The following is a 27993-nucleotide window of genomic DNA, read 5'->3' as shown; positions in this document are numbered from 1 at the left end:
CCTATGATATGTATTTAACGTTGAAGAATATCACATTATTGAATGTGAAGAACTGCATCAAGTCTTCAGGTCCAGTAAACTCATCCTACAATTGAAGTAAAAAAAGAGTACAACGTTAATTTTGTTGATAAACACTGGATTCTTTGTTATAATTTCAGTCGACACAACCTTTGATATTTTATTTAGGTTTTACGGCATAAACAAATGTTTGACCCCATATCTCTTCAGTCAAGGAAATTTATTACAGCTTTGGGTCTAGAATCGAAGGACAAGCATCCGCCTTTTTGCTTCATCCGCCCAAGAATTCAATAAGCACACCTAGCTGTATTGTAAAAGCCATCATGATGCCTCTTCCACAAAACACAAAACAGTTCTAGTTAACGGTGTAACCTGTGAGGCTAGCCAAGTGTAGATTTACAACGCAGGTGCGCCTGTATCAGCTGCAGCTGGCTGTCTCACTGTTCAAACGCTATAATGTAATATAATGTAACAGTAACAGTAACTTATTGAGAATTTTAATCATTTTGCTGCAGATTACATGTTGAATTGCCAAAGCTAAGCCACTGCTTTACCGTTCGAATTGTCTGGATGCACGTGTCCCAGCAAACACCTGGTAAAAATGACAGATCTGTTTGTTCAAAAAACTTTATTTGGGAAATATCCAAACCAAATAATCTTCCAAAAGAATTCGCCTTGAGTAAATAAATCTAGCTAAAATGACAAGCCTCTTGCAAACTTGAGCTATACTGCCTCTGCTATAACGATATCAAAAATCCTGCCTGCTCAGAATCAGTGACGACGAATCAGCCCTCAGAGATGGAATGCATTTTAGAGTTGAAAAGCTAGTAAATTGTTTGTTCAATTGGTAAAAATAAAACAAATTTTGAAAGCAAAAGTAGGTAACAAATGCATCACTGGACTTTGGAATGAAAAGCAAAACAGAACACGGGTGGTCTAAATGTATTATTATACATTCAAACCAATAGAAGCCGAAACGTGTGACGTGATTTACTTGAAAAAAATTCCCTAATGTTTTTCAAACAACTCAACTATAATTCAAGAAGATAAGCCCAAAAACACTGACTTGTTTTTCAGGTGACGTCAAATTTAAAGTGAAGGAAAGCTAAAAGAGGGATCAAATTGTCGCAAATGTACAATATACGCATCAACATTCCGACGCCACAACCCGATATTGGGGGCTGCACTGCCGTAAAGCAGTTGCTTACGTTCGTAGAGAACAAGAGTTTCCAATAAATCATGAAACAAACCATCGAATATGGTGCGTTCCACAAAATGTCGGTGATTTTATCATAATTTTGACGCACGCGGGCAGAATTTTCCCCAGCGTTAGCTTTAAACCCGCGCAAAGCTAGATTTTCACCGTTGGTGGATCCTGCGTCAAGTTGCAAAATTAATTCAGTGCCAAAAATACAACGGCCTCACGCAGCCGAAAATCGAGGCTTGAGATCTGGCCATGGATTATTTGCACATATACATGCAACCACACCACATTTAATTTGCATAAAAGTGAATCATAAGCAGCTTGATCGTTTTTTGCCAACTATATACTTACATTATTTGGCCAATATGAAGTGAGACTGAAATGCCAAAATGTTTGAAAAACACCAAATATACAGAATGCACTCACTTAGAAATCCCATTCGACCTGCCACTGAATTAGTTTAAGTAAGCCAGTATTCGCGAAACGGAAAGCTGATCAGTATTTTTTTAGCCATTTTCTCATAATACCAGCACACCATTGGATCCGATCGACCGGTTTCGACGGAAAACACTACTCATTATGATGCCGTTGAATCTTTCACGTCATCTGGTAGACTCAGCTCCCAAGTTTGAGTCAATCGAATGTTGCACTTCGACAGGATAAGAGAAATACGTTCATATACAAAGTGATTTTGTTTTGAGAATTGCAGATGTGGAATACAAAGCGACAAGAAGCTTTTTGACGCAAAGCTGAGTCATTCGGCCAGATTCCAACAACCTCTGCAAACGATAATGGTCTGGACAAAAGTACCCTGCTAATTTAAATGTGTACGTTGTTTTCGTGTTCAAATAGGATCAGGTTGGTCTAAACTTTCTCAAGTGTAACTCCTAAATGTTATACGTATGGAGAGTCTCCTATATTCCGTCATTATAGCTGTCCAGTTGACTAACAACTTAAGCCTGGAAGAGTAAACAACCCCACTTTAGCTTCCCAGGTTTCGGCTTAAAATTGCACACGGATAACCGAAATAATCCCAGCTAATTAAACTAGTCAATCAAAAAAAACTCAGTATGCTTGTGTCACAATGTGGTAAGGTAATTTTCCTCAATTCAGGCAAACATAATCAAAGTATTTTTGACAGTTTGTTGTCTCTTAGTACTGAATAAGTTTTTCTCTTAAGGTTCGTTGACAAAAATTACTTTAAATTTCCCGAGGTCGCTTATCTTTTGGAGTATGTGGCTCGAAACGTCCAACCATATAAGAAGGTGGGAAACCTTAATAGCCATATCATCGAATTGGTCCTGTTTAGTAGACCATCTCATGGATCACGGAATACCGACACCGTTTAGTACTCTCAATTGCGAACTAACTTTGTTTTGAAGGGAGACTAAAGTGAATCCAGCTAAATATCCCGCGAAAAATGTTCTTCCTCAACGGAATGTGCTGCACAAAGCCACCCCAAGTTTCGATATCTGAGATATCGCGATAATTTATCGTGTGCTATTGAAGGGCCTTTAAGAACCGTATAAATGGTATGTTACGTCTAGATGCTGAGTTAACTGACAGCTAAATAAAAACTGCACGCATGACCTCATCAGTATTGTTACCATTAGTACAAACACCGCACAATTAAACCCCTATTTAGTACCGTGAAATCTTGTCAACTCATTTCTTTAAAGCCCGATATAGAAGGAAAAAGGAATGGATGAAAGAGAAGTGCAAAAATTCGAGTTGCCTACACCCTCGCAAACTCAGACAGACTCTTCGGATAGGAACTGACAGCATGAACGCCACTGATACTGGTTGGCCGCTTTATGGTTCAGTCTTTATCCAAACACCCTGAGTGTCGAGTAACCCTATGCGGATAACCGAACAGCACCAGCTGGACGCAAACTTTCCGTAATATCCGTTATTTCCTTCTGTCATGCTAAATTCTGTTCACCTGTAGGTTCTGTCACTCCGAACGAGACACTGAAAACAGCGCCTCTCAGTACGCATGCGTAAAACATGGACCAATTAACTTAGCTTTCAGTTCTGAATGCACTCATTGAGGGAACTAACCACTGCTTCAACAGAATCCCGTCGCCCGGTCAGCTCATTGCGAATTCGCTGCTTTCCGCCGATTTCTGACATAGTTTAAAACATTCGTTGTCAAAGACCTGATTCTTCTTCAAATTATCTACCCGAAGCGGTCAAGTCTTGCACTATAGCAATACAGCCCGTACTACGGTCTGATACACGCGTCCTTTGAGATCCAGTGAAATGTGTTTTGACGACATATAAATAACAGACATGATTCTGGTATACCCATTTCTTCTGTTGTGCCACCACTAACTTCCACTAATACGCAACTTTCATGATGCATATAGTGTTCCCCAAAGTGACGAAAATGAACATTCTTGTCATGCGCCACTGTTTGTGGGAAAGCTCTTGGAGGGCCCTCGCAGACTCCCATACCCCTTAGGTATGTAAATCCAAACAAAGTATGATATCTACGAATTTCTCGGGCATACTCCGTTGAGCAAGGATGTTTGAAGGAACCAGCCAGCCGAAAGAACCAGGGGCACTCTTGGAGATAAAGAACACTCCCATACATAGTGTTTCTCCAACAAGTGATTTAGTGTGTGGATTTACACTGCTCATTCACATTCAAGCCCTGCTTGGGGTTCTCTGGTTTTCTTTTCACGAGCATCGTCAAGCGAATTAGGATAGGCGAAACAAGGTAGCTGGTTAAGACGAGGGTCAAGCTGATTCTGATGTGATTGCCATATTCAGTCCTTCCCCAAGATGGACCCAAATACGATATTAATCAACTGAAGATTTTAGCTTCATCTCTGGTTAAAGGCGAGGGTTCTCCAGCACCAGCAATTCGATGGTAATCAAGGGACAAAGGCATTCGCCTAATTTCGAAGTAGTCGGGGCTACAACTTGGGACTCTGGCAATCATTCAGTTGGATTCGCCCTGAAAGTGTTCACTATGATGTCTCAGGTGCCCTTCGTTTCCATAAGTTGCCATCAGTGATTTATTTCCTTTGCTGGAGGCTTTTCGGGCCTATTTTGCATATCATCTGGAACAGCTTAAACGAATTCCCAGAGCCTCTGTTCTCTTCCATCTCTTCAGCTTTTTGGATCCACCAGGTGTTTCTATCTCAGCTGATGCTTTCTTCGTCTTAAGTCTGACAGTTTGCCGAGAAGTTATGTACTCTTGACTGAGAGCAATGCACGTCCGAGCTCAAAGCAATTCTGTGGTGCCATTCAAGATCCGCTGTCTACGTGTGGTTCAATGAATCGTTCTGCAGCGTTACACAAGTATCTTGCAGGGTTGCAGACGGTATCCTGCAGTGATAGTCAACAGTCATTTCTGAGCGGAGCTTCAGTAAGTGTTCTTGATAAGCTTGATTTAGAACGAGCAGCAATCAGTAATCAACCCATGCCACCTATTGCTAATGCGATACATTGAATCTATGTTGGAGGTTGTTTTGAGTGCAGGGGGAAACCACTGCATATATGCGGTCTGTGGTTGCAACATAACCGCATAAAACGTTCGCCGTTGTTAGAGTGTCCCGATTCCAGTCCTAGCTGACAAGCCGATTCAGCCTCAGAAGCGTTAAATCTATCTACGTGCCCATTCGTATATGCGGCAACCACAACAATATATGAGGTCTTATCCTGCCACAATAAGGTGTCCGGCTGTCGTGAAAACTGTCTACGAATGTAACAGAATTACAGTGTGTTGCTACATAAGCGGATGCAATAAAAAATTAACGGATATTCCTAGAACCTTTGTCAAATAACCGCACAGAAGCGACTTGCATTTGACAAACACTCAACCAGAGACCCTTCAGCTCGATGGTTTAGAACAATAGCCACCCCAATATAACCAGTGGTAGCGGCTTCCAGATCACCAGAGTGTGCAACTGAAAGCGAGCGGAAACTAATGGGGAAGCCAGTTACACAACCGTGCCTAGATCTTGAATCATCGTCTCATAATAGCAGTGCACATCAATGAAATGCGAGAGTAGCATAAATGCAAGAATAGTCTTCTTCCCATTATGTTTCAGACTGAAGGCCTCAAAGGCTGGCAGGAGAGCTGTGCCGCCGGAGTTGAAGAATAACTTCAATAATGATTGAGAGTACAATTGAAATTGGGAGATATTTAAAATCCGTAATCAACCATTTAGGGCAAGGTAAGTGGTATTGTTTGTATACAAATAGCGCGATTCAACCGCGACTCTACGGACTGCCAAAAATCCACAAGGCAGATGTCCCGATAGGGCCGATGGTGGATGGTATAGGCTCTCCACCACATGAACTGGCCAGATTCTTAGCTGGTATACTAAAACCACTCACGGGAAAACCAATCACCTTCATTAGGAATTCGTACAACTTTGCCAGCAAGGTCAACGAAGTCCTCACAATCACAGTGTACACAAACAGCCCTGTGGCAGATGCTCTGGAGGTAACTAAGAGGTTGTTACTGGTAGACACGACACCCGGGGAACGGACATACCTCGCGGTGGATGAAATAGTCGAGGGCATAAGAGTGTGTTTGAATCTTGATCAGTTTGCCTTTGACACAACTGTTTACTCACAAGAACAAGGTCTTGCAATGGGACCTCCAATATCCCCAGTTTTAGCTAATATTTATTTGGAAGACTTCGAACAAATAGCCTTAGTCGGATATCATTGTCCACCCAAAGTTTTTTGGCGTTATGGTGACGACACCTCTGTTGTGGTCAAACGAGATAACGTGAACAACTTCCACGACTATTTCAATAGTTTAAACCCACACATCAAGCATAGCGTGTATATAGAGTCCAACTCGGGCACATAACACTTTCTGGACTGTGTGACACATAAGATTGGTGGGAAATTAAAAGCTAATTATCTACTAGAAAGCAACAGACACAGAAACAGTCTTAAGCTATTCATCATCACACTCAAAATCCGTGTACGCCAGTATTGTCACATCAATGTTTCGTCGAATCAGAGAGCTGTGCACAGAATAGGTCGACCAAACGGTAGCTCAAATCGAGATTACCAACAGACCCCAAGAAATAGGATACCCAGTGGGTATTATTAAGCGTCAACTAGTAAAGATATTGGCTTCCGTATCTTGACCCAGTAAGGAATGGACTGGCACAGCATTCATACCATATAAAACAGGAACGTCTGAGGTTATTAGAAGAATGTTGAACTTAGCCAACATTCGAGTGGCTTTCCAGAAGGAGAAAACGCTACGCTCGGTTTTGGTGCAATTGAAAGATTCCTTGCCGGCTGAGATGATTAGGGACTGTGTGTATACAACTAACTGCAACGATTGTACTAAGGTTTATATAGGACAAACTGCCAGGGAATTGCACACCAGAATTGGTGAGCATAAAAGAAGGATTAACAAATCACTAAGGAATGCAGAAGAATACCAAACGCCGATCAAAGACTCAGCGATGGCGACACCTGCCTTAGACACAAGACAGAATAGATCTGGAGAATATGGAAGTTTTAAGACGGGGACTGCGATTCACACCATGGCGGCTGCTAACCGAGGCGGTGGAAATCACCAAGCCTCACAGCGTGAATAGAATGGAGGGTGGGAATTTGGAAAGCGTATGGAAAGCGGTCTTAGATAAGCCGAGCTGACAGGTGATGGTATGGTTGTCAATTCACGTAGGATCATTAGAAAAAACCGGGGGGTGTGGATGGAAATCCCAACCGACCAAAGGTCACAGCATCCCTCTTAGAACTAGCTTACCCACACAGACTGACAGAAGATTCAAACGAAGTTCAAGAGGAACCATCAAATGAACCTAACCAGAAAACTAGACCCTAGACTGGACCCAACTACATGTAGGTTTTCTCACCGACCCAACACTTCTTCAATCACTCTAACACACTAAAATCCCTCGGCCGACACCCAACAGAGATTTAGCTTGACTTAGTTGATTAGTTCTTCTCTTGCCTTAAATCTCGACAAACCTCGGAACCTAGTCGCTTGGCCTGACGAAGCTTTTGTGTCAGAAGCGGAACGCTGCCCAAGTAATATATCCACCAAAAACTCTGAAGTGTTTGTGACCTTCGTGGCCGAGTCCAATGTGGATGTTGCAGCTAGTGACAATGAGTGACGAACAGACTTGCCTGTCCCTGAGCATTGGTCTACGGAGATGTCGCTAAAAACGGAGTGAGTATGGGAGAAGAGCAAATGTGTGAAACAGGAAAAAGGGTGGCATCAGCAGTGGCCTGTTTTCGTTCACCCACCGGCAAGTAAGGCGGCTCGATTGATGGCCCGGCCAATGTGGTGTGATATTAACTATAATTGGGCAAGTCATTTGTACGGGGGCTACCCGGGAGGACCTTTGCCAAAGCGTTTGGCTCAAAAGCAAGGAAGCAGCGGTTGAAGGGGCAGTAGAGGACCAGGAGACTATTATTCACACTTTTACTTGGTACGAGAAATTCTGTGAGTATCGCCCGTAAAATTCCCGGTATAACTAATTGTTTTGTGTAAATGCACACACCGTCACATTATGGTTACTTATAATCTCTTCATGACGGACACTGGTGACACCAAAAGTGCCTTTATGGGCTTTTTCTTGAAAAATGAGTGGCATGATCAGGTTAAGTTATAATCATTCACAGGCGGGAAATTCGTCGACTATCTTGAAGAGTGTAGAACCCCTGGAATAGATTCATAAACCAGCATTTATATCAAAGTTTTCAGTTGACAAGACAATGAGGGCCACTCATTTCTGTGCTTTATGTTTTGCTCCTTGGAAGAAGTTAATGTCGATAGCCACCACCTTGAAAAATGTGTTACCTTTGGGGAAAGCAACAACCTGAGACCCAAATATCCACTATATACAACAAGAAATGAGCATACGGTTTACTGAACCTTCACTTTTTTTGTCACAACATCTCTGCATGCAATCATCTTGACATGCATTGCACATGACTCATCAAATCGTGTCCATTAAAGGAGTTTTATGTGGGATTGTATACACGAGTGCGTGATTAGAAGGATACCAGTTCCAAACTTACGCCTAACTTATGTGTCCGAGTAAGATCAACTCACCAACAAACATTCGAATAGGTCTCATATTTACTTCCGCATAGTTGTGCCTATCTAGTTTTCCTGAAATTACTTTGCACACACACGTGCTCAAAATAGCATACATTTAGCCTAACTGGATGTACTTCCCGCATCAGGCAAATCAGTGTACGATATCTGCTATCCCTGATTATAAACATTAGCCGAAATAAAGTAACTGCATTAGGCATACCTCACGTTTACAACCGGCTGATAGTGTGAGTAGAACACTCCTTGTTTCAAGACATGAATTGTCGGTGGTTGCTGAAGAACATTAACCGAAGCAGGACGCCTCCAAATCATACGTCCAGCTGTTTCTAGAGAGGCAAATGTGCTTTCGACTGCTAATATTACACGAGAGGATCTTACGCTTAAGACATAGTTTACATCAACAGTAAAATTTAGTTATGTCCCGATGGGGATTTACTTGTCAAAGCGCACAAACATCTTTGGTTTCTAACAGTAAGACCGAGACTCAAATTATGTGTTCAAATGACCTACTCTATATTTGCCCCTCAAAATGAAAACACCTCAACTTCAACTGACATATGCTTCCTTATGCGATATATTTGGTGTAAAATTATAAAAACTGTTTCGCGATCACTGCTATCAAATCAAATACAAATGGCAAAACTGATAGTGTGTTGTCATAGTTCTGAGCAGATTTCAGAGCTTCTTATCCTGATTGAAGCCAAAACGAGTAACCTGCTAGTAAATTCTGTCCCTTGATCAGCGTAACGGATAAGAGAGCTATCTCGCACCTGCAGCTTATGGCGTTTCTCTATAGGTTTTTCACAGTTTTCAATGAATAGCGGAAATATGAGAATGCCTGTTATAATGCATTCAGACGTGACTAGCTCACATAAACATTAAAACGACCTTCAAATTTGATAAAGTCGCTCTTTTATGAATATGCTTCGTTGCATTACATTGGATTTCCAGCCTGATTTGAGGTATCTGGTTGTGGTGTTTTCGTTATCTAAAGTCTCTTATTTCGGGGCCAGCATCCGTGTAGATCCTTACGTGTTCAAATGTTTTATCATTTATTTCAGATAGTGTTGAGGCGCTATAGACATGGTCCGCTAAAATGACCGACGGTTCGCTGTCAGACTCCTGCAAAAGCTTTAAAAAAACAAAAATCACTTAAACGTGATTTTTGACCTAATGCATGGAAAAAACTGGCGCGATCGACATCTGAGTGTTCAGGTAATTAAAAATTATAATGATTAGAATGGACAACACTGTAATAAGCTTGCCTGTTGAAATTCATCAAATGGACATGTGCCCAACAGTCTCTGACTGCCCCAGCGTGGCCTAATCGGATGGTGTGACCGGAACAGTTGCATAACCCCCGGTTCTCAGATTCTCCCCAGAAAATCAAATCTTCTGCTTTGGGGTTATTCAAAGTAAAACTTCCGCCGTTATTTGTCATGTGTCTGAAATACAGCCAAGAAATGATAATGGCAAAAATCATTTTACTTTCACTAGCATTTTTCTCGCCAACCTACATACCTATTTCAGGTAAACAAATTGTTTCGGTAAGACGTGCTCTCCAAACAACGTATTCCTCCATCGAAATATTCCGAAAGATTCATCATTCTTTATTTCTTACGAAGAAGGATTATTTATATGATGTGCACACAGCTGACGTTTCCTAATAAGGATAAATCGGATGTTTAGTGGTGCTTGCGTTTTGAGCAAGTTACAAAGTAATTTCAATTGGAAATTCATAACCTCTCTCACACTACTAAAAAACAAGTTTGAAAAATTTACAAGTGACGCAAAGAAAGAAAGGGAGCCTGGCCAAGAGTCCTCTACCCTGGACCCTCTGTTTTACCTATATCTTGGCGCGTTGTATCTATACACTTTCACCATGAATATTCTTATATTGTTTTATATAGCTAACACTTGTTTGCTCCCTAGTCACCCCACTCTGTATCGAAAATAGCGCACAGTGTTTACCAAAACAATGAGTGAAAGAGGGTTTTGGCAGGTGCCTGTAGCAATCCATAAACAGTGTAATATCCTGGTTATCTCGACCCTTGAGTCCATGATATCCGATGAGAATGAATAAGCGGTCTTTAGAAATGTCATTAAAAACAAGTCTTTTAGTCGGACGCGAGCTTTTTTTAAAATTTGATTTTCAACAAGCTGCAGAAATTTACATGGCACCCATTGGAACAGGTCCGTATGTTCTTATCGGTCTGTGAATTATTATAGCTTTTCTACATTAAAGTCTAGCGCTCAGACATATATTGACGGGTGAACAAATTTCTCACAAACATTTTACAAGGTTTTCAGACAGACTTACATTAATCCCTTGAAATTCATGTAATTCAGACGTGTTTTGCGTGACTCCTTCGTGTGACTGACAGCCTAGACAGCGAAATTCCGGTTCAAAAACCATTGAGATAATTTTCCTTGCAGCAATCTTACCAGTCGCCCTCAGTAAAATTCTCCAAATGAAATAGCACCCAAAGCACAGAATTCATGAGCAAAAGAGTTTTATATTTGTCAGTCCGCATGCTCTCGTTCTCTTACTATAGCCGCTCAAAGCAAAATAAACAAGCAAGAGTACTGCGTGCTGGAACGGCTGTAAGCTTTCCAAACCCTCACAAGATTTTTATGCAGTGCGGCTGCTGGATTCCAACAAAGCACATGTACTTTTCCTCAATGCACAAACTTGCTGTGTAATGCGATCGGGTTTGGGGATCGGAGTTGGGATAAAACTAATGCAGATACAAGTCGCTCATAAGAGCTGTCCTTCGATAGAAATTTCCAAACCGTGTGCTGCTTATGAAAAAAATTAAAAGCCTGAAAGGTAGCTTGATTTACTTTGGCGAACCATAAAAAACAACTTCTCCAATTTAACATTTACACCCCGTCTGATTACACAGCATAGTCAAAAATTTGGAAGTGTCTTCGGTATTCAGTACAGTGTGAAAATAGTATAGTGAGTATAGCGACCGATCACGCACACTGCCTGCCCATTTTGATACATACGATTTATACAGATTTGCTTGGTTTTTATTAGATAAGCTGACTACAACTACATTGGGATACCGGTCACCACTGGAGTCAGTTTGGGTCGGTTTTAACAAGCTTCAATTCTGACTGAAAGTTTTTCTTACGAACATCATCTTGAGCCTGCCTAGATAAACGTATTTTACTCACAACCTTTTACTTGGGCAGTGACGGGTTTCGTCTGACTAAAACCCGCTCGCATTTTGATAAGTCCTATCTCGTCCAGCTTGAAGCAAATATGTCGGAAATGGACATTCCACTCTAGCTGATAGCTGAAATGAGACGAGCTGGTTTTTGCGATAAATATACTCTAATACGTTTGACATGAAGCCCTCAGTGTTAATTGCTTTGTAGAATAGAGCAGCTTTTTCCACTTGTCTCATCAATTGTTGCATACATTTGCATAGCTCGACATTAGCTTCTGTTCGGTTTCAGATAATGGCTTGCTTTTATTTACAAGGTATGGAGGGGGCTAACCCTAGATATAATATGACGTCAACGAGGTCTCATTCAGCCTCCATTACGATCTGTTAGTAGGCCACATTATTTAGTAGCCAGAGTGGATTTGCCCTAAGGCGGTCCTATGTAGCCCTCAGTCTTACCTAACACAAATTAGCTGGAAGATTCTAGGTGAATCGGACAAGTGTGTTCAGTGGTGTATTATGAACATTGGTACCTTAGAAATCTTTGAACTGCAAAGCCTCATTAAAGAAATATGACTCCTCATATGTGCTACTGTTGTTTGCATAATTGCGATGACATTCACAAGTGTCAGAATTCTGAAGATAACCAAATGTGTCCAGATCCGCAGCTAAGTTCTACAATTCTTAAAGGAATTAAAACAAATTCCCACCGCCATAACAGATCTGCAAATGTCCAGTGTCCATTTTTTGGACTTGTCATTAAGTCTTGAAAGTGCCCCCCTTCTAAAAGGTGATAAGTCAAGTATTTATATTCTAAACTAGTGAATGGGGTTTTCGGTCCAGCTCGGATTTCAGATGACTGGGATTCAACCGCTGCCACCTCTCCGTTTGAGTGCATTATTCTCTGTTTGACTGTGGTGTAACTGAAATAACTGCAGAAGGAACAAGAATGGGTCATATAGATGCAAGCTACAGAAAATTTACATTTGCTTGTGAAAATTAAGTTCAGATGGTCTGAATGGATCCAAAACTACCTGCATCAATCCAAAGACTTGCTACTTCCTAGACAAAAGATATCTTATGTCGATTGTCATTTCGCAATTCCTATTGGAAAAGCTCAGTGAAATGCAGTAAAAGAATTATGGTTGCGCTTGATTGGGCTTTGCCAGGATTGCCTTATTTCTGCCAAAAAGAAGATACAGCAAAGTAAAGCCTCGTATTTGACGACGGCTCATCTGTTGTACACAAAAAGACAAATGTGAAAACACAATTTCAAGTATCTGTATACATTGTTGTATATTGTTTTCGAGAAAAATGCTGTTTGATCATTCACTCTGCATGTTAGCGTGAAGTTGTCGGCAATTTCCCTAAGAGATTCAAACATATAAATGAAGACCGTCCGTCACCTTTTAATGTCAAGGAGGTGGCACGATAAAACACTCGCTTAGCAACACGACTTATGCTCACCTAATGCTTCGGGTAATCGCTGAGACCCAGGTTAGAGGGTGATTTCGCGTCACGAGGCCCACCGTACGCTAACATCTAGAGCCCTTTCTCAGCGTTGCGCCAAATCCCCGTGGGATTTATAGAAATAGAAAAACACACTGCTCAGGTTGATGTTCACGTTTGAACTAGAATTTCAATCTGCATCTGTTCTTTTATTTTAATTTATTACATTACTGAAACATGTTTGATCCTGTTAAAACAGACAGCTTGTACCTAAAAACCACAAGGCGAAAAGCATAACATCATCCATCAAATATTCAGAACGATCCTCCCAATCAAGTATTTTTCATGCGATTTTGAATCATCTAACATCTGGCAAGCAGTATAAGTCATGTAAAAGGTTTGTTGTTTATCTGTATGAATATTCAATTATCCCCGTGCTCACGGATTAGGACTCATAAACTTTGATAAGTAAACCCGTGTGTTTGAACAGAGATAAGCCTTAAAACTAGTTAATCACTTTTTAAAATTTCGGAATGCATATAACAGCGTACTGGCGAAAATATTGTAAGGAGAGGTATAGTTCACCAAGTTGAACTAACGTCCAGTGCTTTCCAATTACGTGGAGTCGCTTTGAACTGCCTTCTACTCTTCGGCCTGTACGCTATTTTATTATGATATCGGCGGAACACCATAAAGGTCATCTTCTAGATGATTCTTAATTGCAAACGGTTCGCCCAAACTGATATTTTATTCCGAGGCGTGATGGCTTTAGCTGTTTCAGTCGACAATGGTGGAATTATCAATAGCCGGCGTGCGTTTATTTGCTCTTGGTTAGACAGTCTAACTGAGCAGCGGAGAGGTCTCCTCGTTTAATGATGAAATATTTGGGACTGGATTGTCAAACTCACCAAACGGATCAACAGCTATCTGGCCAACAACCAATGTTACAAAAAACACGGAATTTTGATTCCCATCATTGGAAAGTGCCATCTGCATTTGCGGGTTGCTTATCTCACGGCGAGTAGAAACGATAATTAGGCACTTAGGTTTATTCTTGTTGGGTAAACCCAAACCTGTGCGTACATGATATTTCTTTGTATGCCAAAAACGGACAAATTCAAAGTGCACTTGGAAAGTACATATTGCCTTGGCATTGTTTTTCCCCCGCGAGACCAAGAAAAAATATTAGATATCAAAACCTGTAACCAGATCCATTTTTGGGAGGTGTTTTTTATTTCCGCACTAGATTAGAAAAAGCATTTGCTTTCGTTGAGTTATTTTTCATCTGCATAATCAAAACAAATAAGGTAGGGAATGATACAGTTCACTGGGCTTGTTTTCCCAAATTATTGTCAGCATTTGTAGAAGGTTATTTTAAACAGTTCATGAAAGTGGTCTCGTTTACTCTAAGGCCAATAACTCGAATATTCAAAATGAAGATATATCTGAATTCAGGAGACCATTCACACCAAGTTTCCAACAGTAGTCGACAGATGGCTCCTGAAAAGGATATTTGGCGAGCGAACGAGTTGGAACAGTAGCTAAGGCTTCAGAAAATTTATGGATATTCCATAAACAGCTGGGAAAGGATCAACTTTGCTCCACCCAAACATGATATAAATTCAGCAATAATTGAGTAGTAACAAAGGCCTTCTCATTTGCAAGTGAGACCATATCTACTTAGATTAGATTAAACAGAACCAGAGGACAGTTTGTTACCTGCGTGCCGTAAAACCCAAGGTACTCCGGGTTGGTATATGATCCTTGAAATATGTATTTATAGGTATTTACACCTTGGACGTCTGATGATGTAACTCTAGGAGAAAACGGTTCTCAAGAAATAACACTGTGAACTCATGTTTTGCGGCTACACTCAGCAGTGATAGGACACTTTGTTGTTGTGTAGCCCCTTCTCTCACCAAAAGGCGTCTGTTAGAAGGACCCAAACAACATCGATATCCTACACAACGTTTGCCCAACATCTGTATAATATTAACCCCACCACTCCCCTTCAAGCTTGTGGTGCAGCCAAAGAAGACAAGATCGCACAAGGCAGCCCATGTAGTTTTATGGTACAATACGTCTGCTTACAGTCAGTGTTGACTGCCAATTTTAAAGGGACTCGGAGATCAGAACAAATGAGGAGTATATTTTTTGATGGAAAAATGAGATACCCGTTCAATCATTGAGCATTTCTGCTCACTTTCCTCACTTGGGGATTTTGACGGAGATTCACACGATATTGCCTTCTCGAGGATCTTTTCGTCTGGTTCGACTATACGCTGTCCTTCTCCCACTCAAATGATAAACTTTTCCATCATGAGTACCGCAGGATCAAACTCTACTGGTTATACCTGCTTAGAAAATAGTGTGATTATCTAAATCACCTGACCATTTCCAAACACTAAGTTTAGGCTGATCCATTTTATCCTAAGTATTCGTATCCAACCACCACACCGCCAAGATCAAGAGCTTTTTGGTCCATAGTCAACATCTAATTAACTCGTACAGACAAATCCGCTTCCAAGCGCATCCATTTTCTCTATGCCAGCTCCCCAGATATTTGGTTTAGTTTTAGCTCTCAAATTCACCAAACATTTGATTTTCTTCCTTCCTCCCAAGTTGAAACTCGGTGTCTAAATTCCATATATACGCTTGGTGTTTTTAGCCCAGTCATGCATGAAGCAAAATATACCTTGTTTTCGTGCTGCGATATGGACAATGTTTCCGATTTCGACCAGTCTCTCCATGTATATCCTCCGGGAAATCACAACAGTTCAAATATGATTTCGTCATCCTGCACCTTACTTCTTTGTTGGAACTTGGTTGTTTAATTTGTTTCCTTCAGCAGTTGTGTTTTGTTGTCAACGGGAAAGAAAACAGATGATACAGACTCTCCTGATTGATTGCCGGAATTTTCCTGATGACCAGCTACGACATGAAATATCCAAGCACAACAAGCTTGAAGTTTGCAAATTCGAGTTATTGTGGGAAATTCAACGTGCAGCAACAGTTGTTCAGTTGACAGCTTGGTTTGTTTTCGACCACAGGAAGCGCAAATGGAATGGTGTACGGGTACGGGTAGAAAATTTTAAGAGGCACTGGATAAGTTTTAAAGGATTTTAATTGCTTCATCCAGAGAATTTTGCACTTTTTTCCGCCCCGACAAGGTAAAGCGGATCCCACATTAAAATGAAGGAAAATAAACATGCTTAGATTTATGGGACACGCTGATTGACGCAAAGCGTATTTATTGTTGATAGTATGTGGAGATTCGGGTATTTTGCTAGAGGTTTCTTCTGGTAAGTGAAGACAATTTATGCTAAAAAGCTGTGAAACAGCGTACAGCCGGTTTATTCTTGTTTGGAGTTGTCAGCAGTGCGCATCCCACGAAACTCCAAAGTGTCTCGAACCCGCGACGTCTTGGCCAGTAGGTTTGCAAGCAACAGTTCGGTCATGAGCTGCTGGTCAGCAGTGTGATTAGCTTGAACTCAGACAAGAGAGCACCACTTATCCTTCAGCCAAGTAGAGAGTAGAGTAAAGTAGAAAAGTGAGTGGTACTATATCCCGTCCAAGAGTGAGTTAATCACACTGCTGCTCAGCTGCTCGTAGCCGAACGGTAATGAGTTCAGTCTTGTAGCCGGGAGGTCGCAGATTCGAGACTCTCTGGAGTTCTGTGAGATGCACACTGCTGGTGATTCTCAATAAGAATCAAACAAGTGTAAAGACTGACTTCACCAATACACCTAAATCGTCTTCATACCTTTTTCACATCACGCTGACTTTTTCAATAAATCAAACGTGATTCGGAGCACGTCTACTTGCTCGATCCGCTTAAATATCGGATGGCTTACCACATTACATCAAGGATTGCCCTAGACCTATGGAGTGGTCCATGACAAGGCGAATTGTTGTCTAGCTTCTGCGTGTTTGAATTATCTCTTGAAACAGGCTTGTGTTGAGAAGGAACCCATATATTTCCATAAGTGACTATCATGTCAATCATCCCATTCGATTTTAACACTTTTACCAGTCAGTCATCGCAAAGGGGAATACTACTAAAAAGTGCAGCGTGTTTACGAAGATTCGTTCAATAGCTAATGCTACGCAGAAGAGAGCCTATGCCCACAACTCGTGTTTTATACTGGATGGTTCGGTCAGCTTTGATCTGTAAAGGGTCGTCAATAAACCTTCCCATAAGGGATACAGAAGATTCAAAGCGGCATACCTGACTTCCGGCTCATACTATGTCTGCATCCTATCTTCGGAGGCAGAGAATTATTTTTACATGGGTCTCAACAGCTGTTTATCTTGCTCCAAACGCCAATTAATTATTAAGATTGTATTTCCACTGTTAATTTAAGCTACCTGTTTCTTTGTGGATTTTAGACATTTCACTAACGACTCCAGGAGTCTTACGAAACAGAAAGCAGTACACCCCACATTTCCCCTGATCAACTTACTGGCCTGATTTTAAATTGATCACAAAACGTTTCGATGAGCCCAGATGATTTTCATTGTTCTCCAGAGGCAGGAAGTGCTTCCTGGCGCTTCAGGCGATCGGATTGAACACAACAAGGCTATGCAATCACGCTACACTGAGCAGTTTGGGGAAGTTTGTTCATGTACGAGACAGTAAAGCAAGTTCGTCTTGCACACCTTTCATTTAGTTAACTTTTGTCAACAGTACCAAAGAAACTCCGAGGAAATTGTACCTTGATAAACAATTACCATATCATGATCCTGCTAGTCTGTGTGAACCACCAAGGACCTATAGTTGCTTAAAAGTACTAAGCACTTTGCCTGTTTTGTCGTTCATGAAGGACCAACCGACTTTATGACTTCAAACATGGAAGCAATTTCTGTGTCTAAAACGTTTCGAAAGTATGCTGCTCATGATTAGGAATGTCAAAATAAATACTCTAAAACCGCTGCATGGCTCGGCACTTTTCCGCAAAACCAGCGAGCGATTTCTCAGGGGAGAACAAATGAGCATTAGTAATATACTCTTCATCCCTAACATTCAAACTTTGAGATCAAAAAACCTAATGCTTGATAAACCTGCTTGTAAACTTTTTAACACCCAGGGCGAACCCATAAACGTGATTTTCTGATCAAAGTGATTTCATAAGCATGATCCAATATTGCAAGCGTTCTGTTCGCCATGAAATAAATTTGAAACTATATTTCATTTGTGCAGCTTTGATCAAAATCTGTTTAGTAATGGGATGGTTTATGCCGTTCGGAATCTATCACCACATTATCTAGCTGCTGTATAATAATGAGAAAAAACTAGTGAGTAGTCAGACGGGTAGCTAACGATTCATGTGTGCCAGGCCTACGCGTGGAAGATTGTCCTAAGTCAACCGCGTGCACCTGACGCACAAAAGATCTATGTTCGTACATGATTGCGTTGCATTCTCCAAGCGTCACCTTGAACGGGTTGTCGTCACAACATGTTATCACTATGTTTTTATTCGACTACTTTCGTCACTGCTTTCAGTGTTCAGGCACCTGGCATGTTAGTGAGTATTTCAAACAAACAGATACTTTATGGCAAAACGTATGCCGGAGAACAAACCCCCTATGACGTCAATAAGCTTTTATTAATGAAGATCCGATAGTCATCAAATTCTAACTCGGTTAATTTTGCAACACCACAAGGACCGACATAATGAAACTTCTAAAGTGATGCGCAATAGACCCCCTAACCATAGCAGCTGCGGTGGAACCAGGTAAATTTCCTGGTTTTTCCGAAATGAACAATTCATACCCGTATGAAGATGGCGTGGAAGTTGGTCAGAAAACCAAAAAATTAAATGCTGTTGAGAAAAGCATTGGGTAGGATGCGCAGTTTTTGGCGTTACGTCCTCCATTAGACGTCCTCCATTAGACTTCACAAAGCAGTAATTTACGACTGCATGAATATAGAAAATGCTCTTAAATTCAAGCTAATTATGTCCTTGTGACGTATGCTCAAGAAGCGTTTATGATGCTTGCCTGGATGTCGAACAAGCAAGTGCATAAAGAGAAGAAGACAGAGGAAATATTCACATCAAAATGTTAAGTTGCAGCAGGATTTCAGTTGTTAGTAGGTAGTAATAGCACAACCAAAATAGGGGCAACCAGTCCGTTGTTTCGTTTCACTAGGCAGCAGAGTTACGCCAGTATGGGAGCCGATTTAACCACGTGTAAGCACACTCTTGATGAATGCGGGTTTTTATTGTTAACATTCTTTTGAGCAAGTGCAGCACCCTTGATTAGATAAGAGAAGGACAATGCACCGTTCATTGTTAGAATTTGTCGAAATTGTTTAGTATGGTGCAACCGCGCGATCGTGGTTGATTACCAGCGGAACCCAAATGTTAGATGAGACAAGAAAGGAAATAAATTCATAGACAGCACAAACAATTATGACTGGCTTACGCCATAGCTTTCGAACTATCCTGAATCTTGGTAGAATTGCATGAACCTAGACATCTGTGGTGTTTTACGTTGCGACTTAGGTGGATTCGACGATAACCAGGTGGTTGTCTCGTACATATGGTTCGTGTGTTACTCTGGAGAACGGTAGTCCTCGTTCAAGGTTGAATGTTAAGCATTGTCCTCACAAAGATCTGAGTAGAAGATAAAATTGCGGAATATCCACTGAATCACTGTCTGTATTTCAGTGCGATATACAAAACGAACAAAAAACTACTGCGTTCGTGCTTCTGTTTACTGTAAGCTACTTTGTGCAAATTGGGAAACGGGGAAGTTTGCGAACAAAGGCTAATAGTCGAAATGATCATGCCAATGAAAAGCACTTGCCTCATCATGCCCAATGACGTTTTGGCAATGAACGCTTTTCTAGAAGTCTCTGGTGTAGCAAAAGGAAGGGTCGTTCTGGAATAGTGATAATCAGCCATTTACCCTACTTAGAGTTAAATGTTCATATGGATCTTCAGGACGTTTGTGTGACACTGTGTATCCAACTCTGCAAAAAGTAGCATCTCTAGCACAGAGACATATGTGTGAATTTTCAAAAACGATAGAGAACGCATAATAGCGACCAGCGCACTTTGGTATAATACCATGATCTGCATCTCCCAGGCGCAAGTGTTACCTGCGTTTCCGAATCGTGAGGTAACATCATAAACCTGTCTTGTGTTCCAAAATGTTCATTGGCTGTTGGCAGCCATGCTATAAAACATGGTTCAGCTTCTGCTCCTTTTTAGTACCTAACTGCCATGCCATTAGAAGGAAGCACGAGGGCTGAAATTCTGCCAGGTTTCCCAAAACTAGACAGGGCCACTGGTCGGTTTTGAACCACGGTTCATGCTATAAGTCTGCACCGAGTTAGCTAACTTGACGCCTATTATTGGGTAAATGTGAATAAATACAAAGTCACCACCAGGTTGTAGCAGACGACTGTCAGACGTCAATTCCAATCCGGGAACCCTTCCAAACATTTGATCTATTGGATTTTGGTGTAAATAACATCAATTGCTGACATCAATTAAATAAAAATCACGTATAGCCAGCTATTGGGTGGTTCAGAGGTTACCACCGTTTACATTATAACAGCCCGATGACTGTTACCAGAAAAGCTGTTTTCACTTTAATTACACTTGAACACTTTTGTCAGTAAATGAAAACTTCATTGATTTGGTGAACCGAACACGATTACTCACCAGAAATGACTGAGCAGTACTCGCTTTTCCGCTTCAGTCAAGAACTCTGCTCACTAGTGAACCCCCATTCATGGTCTTTCAACAATCAGTGTAATGTCACAACGAATTTGATAATCGAATACACACACGCACTTAATGCATTTCGGGATATATTAGTGCAATGTTGTACTCCAAGGTCTTTGCAAAATGCAAAGGTGGAATGTGAGGCGATGTGGTTAAGCGAAGTGGTGTCCTGCGAGAGGTCGAAGGAAAAACAGACATGTACATAAATGATATTCCTTGATAAACTGTGAAAATCACCTAAATACTGGTACTGGTAGAATATATATGGCGCGAACTGTAACATTCTCTCCATTTCTGGATACTCAAGGTTTTATCCATGAATTAGATAGCTATCAATAATGCTGTGCTGTCCCCGTACTTGATGTTCGCTGTCCTAGTGACGTCCAATATATGTTCCAACACACGTTACTTTATACCTATCTCAGTCCTTCAGATGTGAGAATCCCCAAAGCAGGTGGAGAACCCCGATGAGAACTCGAATAAGATGGGAAAACACCAGAGAGTCTAGTTTTTAGTTTGTAAAAAGCTAATTCTCTGCCGCTTGATATGAAACCTGTAAGGGCATTGTAAAGCGGACTTAATTAAGGAATTCGTCATTCACTTGATTGATTTTGAACTAGAGAAGTAAATAGTACATTGGTATAGTCCAAAATAGCTAAGTGGACTTGGATCTGACTTTACCGTGGAACTCGTTAAGATGCATCGTTTGTTGGTGTTTTCTGGAAAAAATTTCTTCTCTCGCTCTAACTGAGACCAGTCACAAAGTTACTTTTGCCTGTAGGATAGGATCTCATGAGTTATTGAAGTGTAAACAGACAGTTTCCTAAATTCTCGCAGCAAATGAACTGTGACATGGAACAGTCGATGCGTTTGCAAACAAGTGTAATTAAAAAGTCTGTCTGACTCACATCCACAGAGATAGGAGCGGTTGGGGTTGCTGGAAGTAAAAACAGCTGTAAGCGGTTCGTTTTCGTAACAACACAAGTGCCGCTAAAAATCATTTATTGAAAGAACATTTTGAATTTTTATCAACAGTCTTCCGTACAGCCATCCACATAAGGGTAACCGTTAATGTTTGACATGAGTATTTATTAGTGTGACAAAATTGAATTATTAATGTGATGTTCTCTCAAATTCGGCCCCAAAATCGATTTTATAACGTAAAAGAGCGTTTGTTTTACTCAATGGATGTTTACTCTCAATAAAGTCACATTACAAATCAAACAACGTATGAATGGATACACCAAAAACTAATGAAAGGATTCTAAATCATAATTAATTCAAATTTACCAAACTATTTGCCAGTTCAGAAAAAGCATTTGTAAACTTAGGAGATGCAGTTTTGCATCAAAATTTTCAGTTTTCTTTTCAAAATTTTTTCACCAACTAGTATGTAACTTTCTAATAGGTTGAATCGTTTATGCATATTTAGGCATGAGTGGGTCTCTCGTTTGTGTATTTCGGGAGCGACAGGCATGACCATGTTTGTAGGTCGCTCGGGGTTCAGATCTCGACATTCCACCTGTGTGAGATGACTGTGAAGTAAGGAATCTACTATTTGGTCACTTCCAGGAATATCACCAATTTAAGACTGCCAGGTATCTGAAAGAATACTACTCGTCTTTCTGTGCTCGTATCTGTTAATAATGGCCTTCCCCATCCTTCGCCAGGTTGCAGGAAACCAAATATCTTGCTTCTCTTTCAGTTTTACTGCATGATTTCTAACAGGTTTCGTCGCCCTACCGTAGCGGCTAAACAAGTTACTACGAGGTCGAACAGCATTATTTGTGGATTTGCGTACCAGGATTTCCATATGATTACAAAATATTGAAATCACACTTACATCCTATTCTTTCAACCTTTGTTGGAATTTTGAGCTCAAAGTTAAGCGAAACTAATTTCCTTCATAGTCGCGCTAACTACGTTTGCGTAAGAGTAAATGATGTGGTCGAACGATACGTGTACCTGTATACACCACTTTATTGATCCAGGGGGAAATGTGTATCCGAAGGTCACCGGCAACAACATAACTATTGGCTTAAGATGCAGCCGCAATTCGACTTCACAAGGTGAGGATGGACACGTGTGTGTTTGATTTATGCTACGTGCATTTAAAGACTCACGTTACACCGTTTATCAGACCTATATTCCAAGTAGTTTCACTAATGTCTTTTCGGTATTAGGGAGCCACATTGGAAGCTTACTAGTGCCATTGACAGAAATAACCTCTTACTCAATTAGGCGAATGTGTAGCCAATCAGCTGCGAAAGTTCATTTGCACTAACATGACGACCAGCAATCGTCCGCTGTCACAGTCTGGAGCGCCCACCGAAAAACGGGAGGTCGGTGGTTCATTTGAGCCCCCAAATTTATTTTCGTCCACTTCCATACTTGTAATCTCTTCTTCAGTAAACCCTCAATAACTTGCATAACCTTTCTTTCGCGTGGTACTTAATGCTGGTGATTTTCGACGCGAGTGTGTGTCTCTTTCCGTGAACAGATATGCTGATCAATCGTCAATTCCCTCACTCATTTCCCTCCCTTTATTTCAGACATACAGCCACCATTAGTTATTATGGATGACAAAACCACTCAACTTCAAACAGCCGGCACGAAATTTGTCCTGTTGATTTTGAAACTACTGAATGAATAACGTCACAATATATCAGACAGTAGCCCGTGCCGTAAGACTTTCTCCTTCAGTCTGAACCGTCAGCCTTAGAACACTTCCGCCCTCCTTGGAAAATAATTCTTGTTTTCTTCGCTCATAAGTTAGAACTACAAATAAATATATCAAACATGACTGCTCACGCATTTTCAACTGATTCCTGCCGAAGTTTACACGTAGACAAAGAAACTAGTAACACTTGAGTGAGCCTGAACACCTGTTTGCGGCTTCTAAATTTGTAAGGTCCAATACAAAGCAAACTTTTGCATCTTTTGCCTTCAATATTTTTTTGCAGTTTTTCTACAACCGCGCATATTTCTGAAATCAATCTGAGATAGCCATTACTAAACTGCCTTGAAAGTTTGCAAGCCGATAAATCAAATAGTTCTTCTTACCATTACACAACTGGGCTTTCATTTTTCTGAAACCAGTTAAAGATCATCAGTTTTTCCTTCGACACCCAACATAAGGTGGGTGTCAAGAAGATCTGTATTCACCACAGACTGAGCTAAGGCGTAAGCCAACTCAAAGTCCAGTATGAGGCGTAACATATGTATAGTATGTACGCAACATCAGTTTGAAGACGATTTCGTTATTATGCTATGCTTGACGTAGCAACACTATGCTATAGGCCAATAGATGTCGAAAAATTTCAGGTTTCTGTGAAGTTTTTCGGCGGACTGTCAAAACCGCTGAAGTTCTTTGCTTCTGTAGGAAGTAGTAAGCAAACATTTGGTATGTTGATTCTCTCCAAAACATCCACTTGTGCTTACCCTGAAAAAACCTCGCCACCACACATTTGCTCAAATTGCTGTCTGACATTTTACCACCAGAGATGCTTGCTTCCCTTGTATCGTTCACATTTATCTAAAGTATTAAGTGAACCCATCTCATCAGGATGATTCTGGTCACAAATCTCCTTCATTTCTCCATACAGCTTCACGAAGGGTTTGCTTTCGTACATGTAGTCAGAATGTCTGCGCGTAAACCAGACGTGCTACTAGTCGACCTTCTCATTCAATCATTTCCAAAATGAGTGAAACTTGGATATAGAAAGATATATGCGCAAAAAGGAATTCTGTTTTATGTCGTTGGGAAAACCTGGAAATGTTTTGTCATTATTTTCTCAACAGTACTTCCAAACACTTCCTGTTTACTACAATAAAATCCCGTCAGACCCTCCAGGAAATCAAATTAATTATAATTAGTGTTTGCGTGTCATTTCTATCACTGCTCCCTTCCCATTTGTGAGATCTTGCTATGGACAAGGTTTACACAAGAGACAAAATTATAACTCGATTTTCGTGGACTCTTAGGATACTACTGACACTCGACTGGCCAAAGGATCAATTTTTTACATAAGTGAGTTTTGCTGTTTCCAATGTAGTGTTTGATATTTCAGGAAACCACCTTCACAGCCCAAGGACCGTTGATTTCACAGTTCGCTCAATTCAACAAAATTCACATCCAGGAATTTAAAGCTTATGCTTACGGACACAGCAGTTTGAAGACATTTAACTGGCCGTTTACATAAGGAGATTTTTTGCATGTGCTTTTCGGGTAACCCTGACTAGGCTGAAGATACAACAACTGATAGAGACCATTTGATTTACTTGGTTTATTTTCCAATTGAACAGGACCATTGCATGAATGATCTAACACCAAACCGTCTTGATCCACATATCCACTCTTATTAACTCGAACGAGGCCATAGTAACTAATCGCAACTTCACCGACCACGTGCACGTTGTGAATGGTCTTAATATCATGATCTACGGGCTACCCCATCGATGGAATACGTCCACCTATCACATTCTTCCCAATATAATAAACCCTACCACATTAAATAGAATACTGTGGTTCACGGCGGCAACCACCAGGCAATTATGAGCCTCTGACTTTGGTTTGTGCTGCAGCATAGATGGTTCAGCCATGTTTGTACTGTGGGAATTTGTTAGTGGATAAAAACCTAGTGGACAAAAAGTTACGAAAGGTGTACATAAATGCCATTTTCTGGAGCTCTTAAAAAGTAAACGGATTGGCTGGCCAACATTCACTAGTTTATTGACAGGATTTTCCATCGAAATTCCGTGCTATATGTGAAATTCACCTATATCGTACAACCGAGAATCAGTGTGATACTGTTTTATCTTCATTGGGGAAAACCAGGACTGCTCAGCTCACTAATCTGTATGAATATCCAAACCTTCGTCTGTCCGCCCCAAGCACCTGCTCAAGTCGCATCCTAAGTGCTGAACGCTTAATTAAGAAATTAACTCATTTGAATTACTCCTCCCTCTGGTCTACTCATTTTTCAACATTTTTTCACTGCTGTCTAATCATGGGTCACTTATGAATACTGTATTTTATGTTAGATCTTCAATATGGAAACTTCATTAAGGTTTGTAAGGCTCTGATAAAGTTGTTAGTATGGATAAGACAGGAGCCTCAATCAGTTGCAGGTAGCTGCAGATTATATAACGATTTCCTCCAAATCACTCGATTAAACAGAATTCACCCTGTACTGTCGTAATTCGCTTCGTCCACACTAAAGATGGAAGCATTCAAGTCCAATTTTGCGCTACTGCTTTTTCATTGCCATTGCATACTCTTGATTCTACCTGGACTTGAGATCCGGATCGATGAAATGCACGAGAAAAGTATTAAAACTACTCTGTCAGCGTACTTTGGATGGGCCCAAATAAGCACGTCTTTGAACGGAAATTCCACCAATCCCGCAACCATTGGTAACTGACCCAACTAGTTTCAAGCGTCGTTTGGGATGCCGAAATGGGAAGTCCTGACAGAAAGTTCACTTAATCGGCACACATACAGCCTCTTTTTGGGACGTAAGCATGAACACGCTTCCCCGGTAAGGTTTGATTGTCTAAATATGTCCAACGCACGCTGAGCAGCAACTAGTAACACGCACCCACACAGCGAATTATGTATATTTCTGAGGAACTCTAGTCAGAGCGCAAATCAATCTCAGTACTTTCTCTCCTTCACGTGGACCAAACGAGCTAGAAGGGCTCTCCAAACGAGAGTGGTGTTCGCGGCGTTCGATGAGTAGCCCAACTACTTGTTCCTAAATAAATGAGAAAAATTCCCATTGGACGTATGCAATTTTTGCCGAAAGGCAAAAACGTCGTTCCATATGACTGCATTTCATATATCGAAGCTGCGTAAATTTGAAAAATCTTTGGAATGCACTACTTAGGGTATTTGTTCACCCTTCTCGTTAGTTTACCTGGTCTCCAATATGTCCCCAAGATCTGCACAAAACACAAGCTCAAGCATTTCTTCATAAATAACAATCACGAGAAGTGTCGTTTAGAAACCGGGACATTTATTTACATCAGGCATTTGAGTTGACGCCTGCTAACCACATAAGCTCGATCCACTTTCATCTGAAATGTAAGGTATGTTGCATTATGCGGTTGAATAACAGCACCATTTCTGGGAACCAAGATAACCCGGAAATTGCCCTGAATATAAACACAACAGTGTTGGAAATCTTTGAGCTGTACCTCGTGTATATTACAAGGGTTTTCTTCAGCATGGCCGGTTTACATGAGTGAGGGGAACAAAGCCCAATACATACACTAGAGAAAACATCTCAATGAATTTTCAAATTGTTTACCTGTCTGCGTTAATTCCAAGTGGCGGCGAATTAACAAGGAACATACCGCATGCCCTCCGCACCGTAGTAACCAACTGTCTTTATTCCCTGCATCATTTGTAAAAGTGAGATAGGATTTAATACGGATGCTCCAGTTAGACAATTCGGTTGCACGTCCAGGATCCACGTATAGGAGGGCCACATATCGCACTAGCCCAAAAGTGGTCAACTGTCGGTCCGGTAATCTACACTGAACCAAAGAAGTTGCAAGATGAATTCATTTCCTGCACTTTATTTGGCTCGCAACAAAACCGTAAGGTTTATATCCTTCAGTAAGTCTAAAATAACGTGGCCGGAGAGTATGACTAAAGCAGGCTCACAGTTACCCTTCTATCCTTCTGAGCGACGAGGTTGAACTTAGTCCAAAAACCTGGAATGATGAGTTGAGTCCAGCTCGGATCCATTTGTCAGCTAGATGACTGACGATCGGTCTTTTAGCCCCGTATTCAATCAGAATTGATTTACGTCTATTGGTTGTTGATCAGGTGGCTGTTGATCTGTTCGCCGAGCTTGGCAATTGGCTTGCCAACGTTTCGTCACCATACGAGGAGACATCATCAGTGCGCAGTTGAGTGGGCACTTCTTCCTTGCCTGCATGCGCTTATATAGCATTCGAGGGTTATCTGTTATCTTCTGGCGTGATTGGCTACTTAAAGTGTAACAAATTTGGTGAATCTATTGGTTGATTTGTGATCTTTGTTGCGTTGTGGTCTGCGTTCCTTTGTGTCGATTGGTTACCCTCACGCCTTCTATTTTTAGTAGTTCGTTCTCTCGGGTTGTATTGCGTTGTGGTCTGACGTTCCTGAGTTTGATTGGTTGCTTGTGCCGCCCTATTTCCTCCACCGTAGCGGTCAGCGTCCCTTCGTCCGTCGGCTGATTTGGTGCTTTGATTGGGCGCTTCCTCCAATCCAATTGATGTGTCCGTTTAAATGATGTTTTCCTCCTTCTCTTATGATTTCCTCGTCTGGTTGATTTTGCAGCTTTAAGC

At 41.0% G+C, this 27993-nt stretch overlaps 1 protein-coding gene across 1 annotated transcript; it reads right to left on the bottom strand.

Annotated features, from left to right (window-relative positions):
• Position 1: 1 nt before the first annotated feature.
• Positions 2–27560, bottom strand: T265_05799 (hypothetical protein; the record flags this gene model as incomplete). Its single annotated transcript, XM_009170893.1, has 4 exons — positions 2–85; positions 9327–9416; positions 27013–27195; positions 27471–27560. 4 exons carry the CDS (start codon positions 27558–27560, stop codon positions 2–4), a joined length of 447 nt encoding a protein of 148 aa, XP_009169157.1.
• Between the last annotated feature and the right edge of the window lie 433 nt (positions 27561–27993).

Source organism: Opisthorchis viverrini (assembly GCF_000715545.1).
Source record: "Opisthorchis viverrini unplaced genomic scaffold opera_v5_114, whole genome shotgun sequence".
Taxonomy (NCBI): domain Eukaryota; kingdom Metazoa; phylum Platyhelminthes; class Trematoda; order Opisthorchiida; family Opisthorchiidae; genus Opisthorchis; species Opisthorchis viverrini.
The sequence above is the reverse complement of the archived record's forward strand: the minus strand, read 5'-3'. Positions and strand labels throughout refer to the sequence as shown.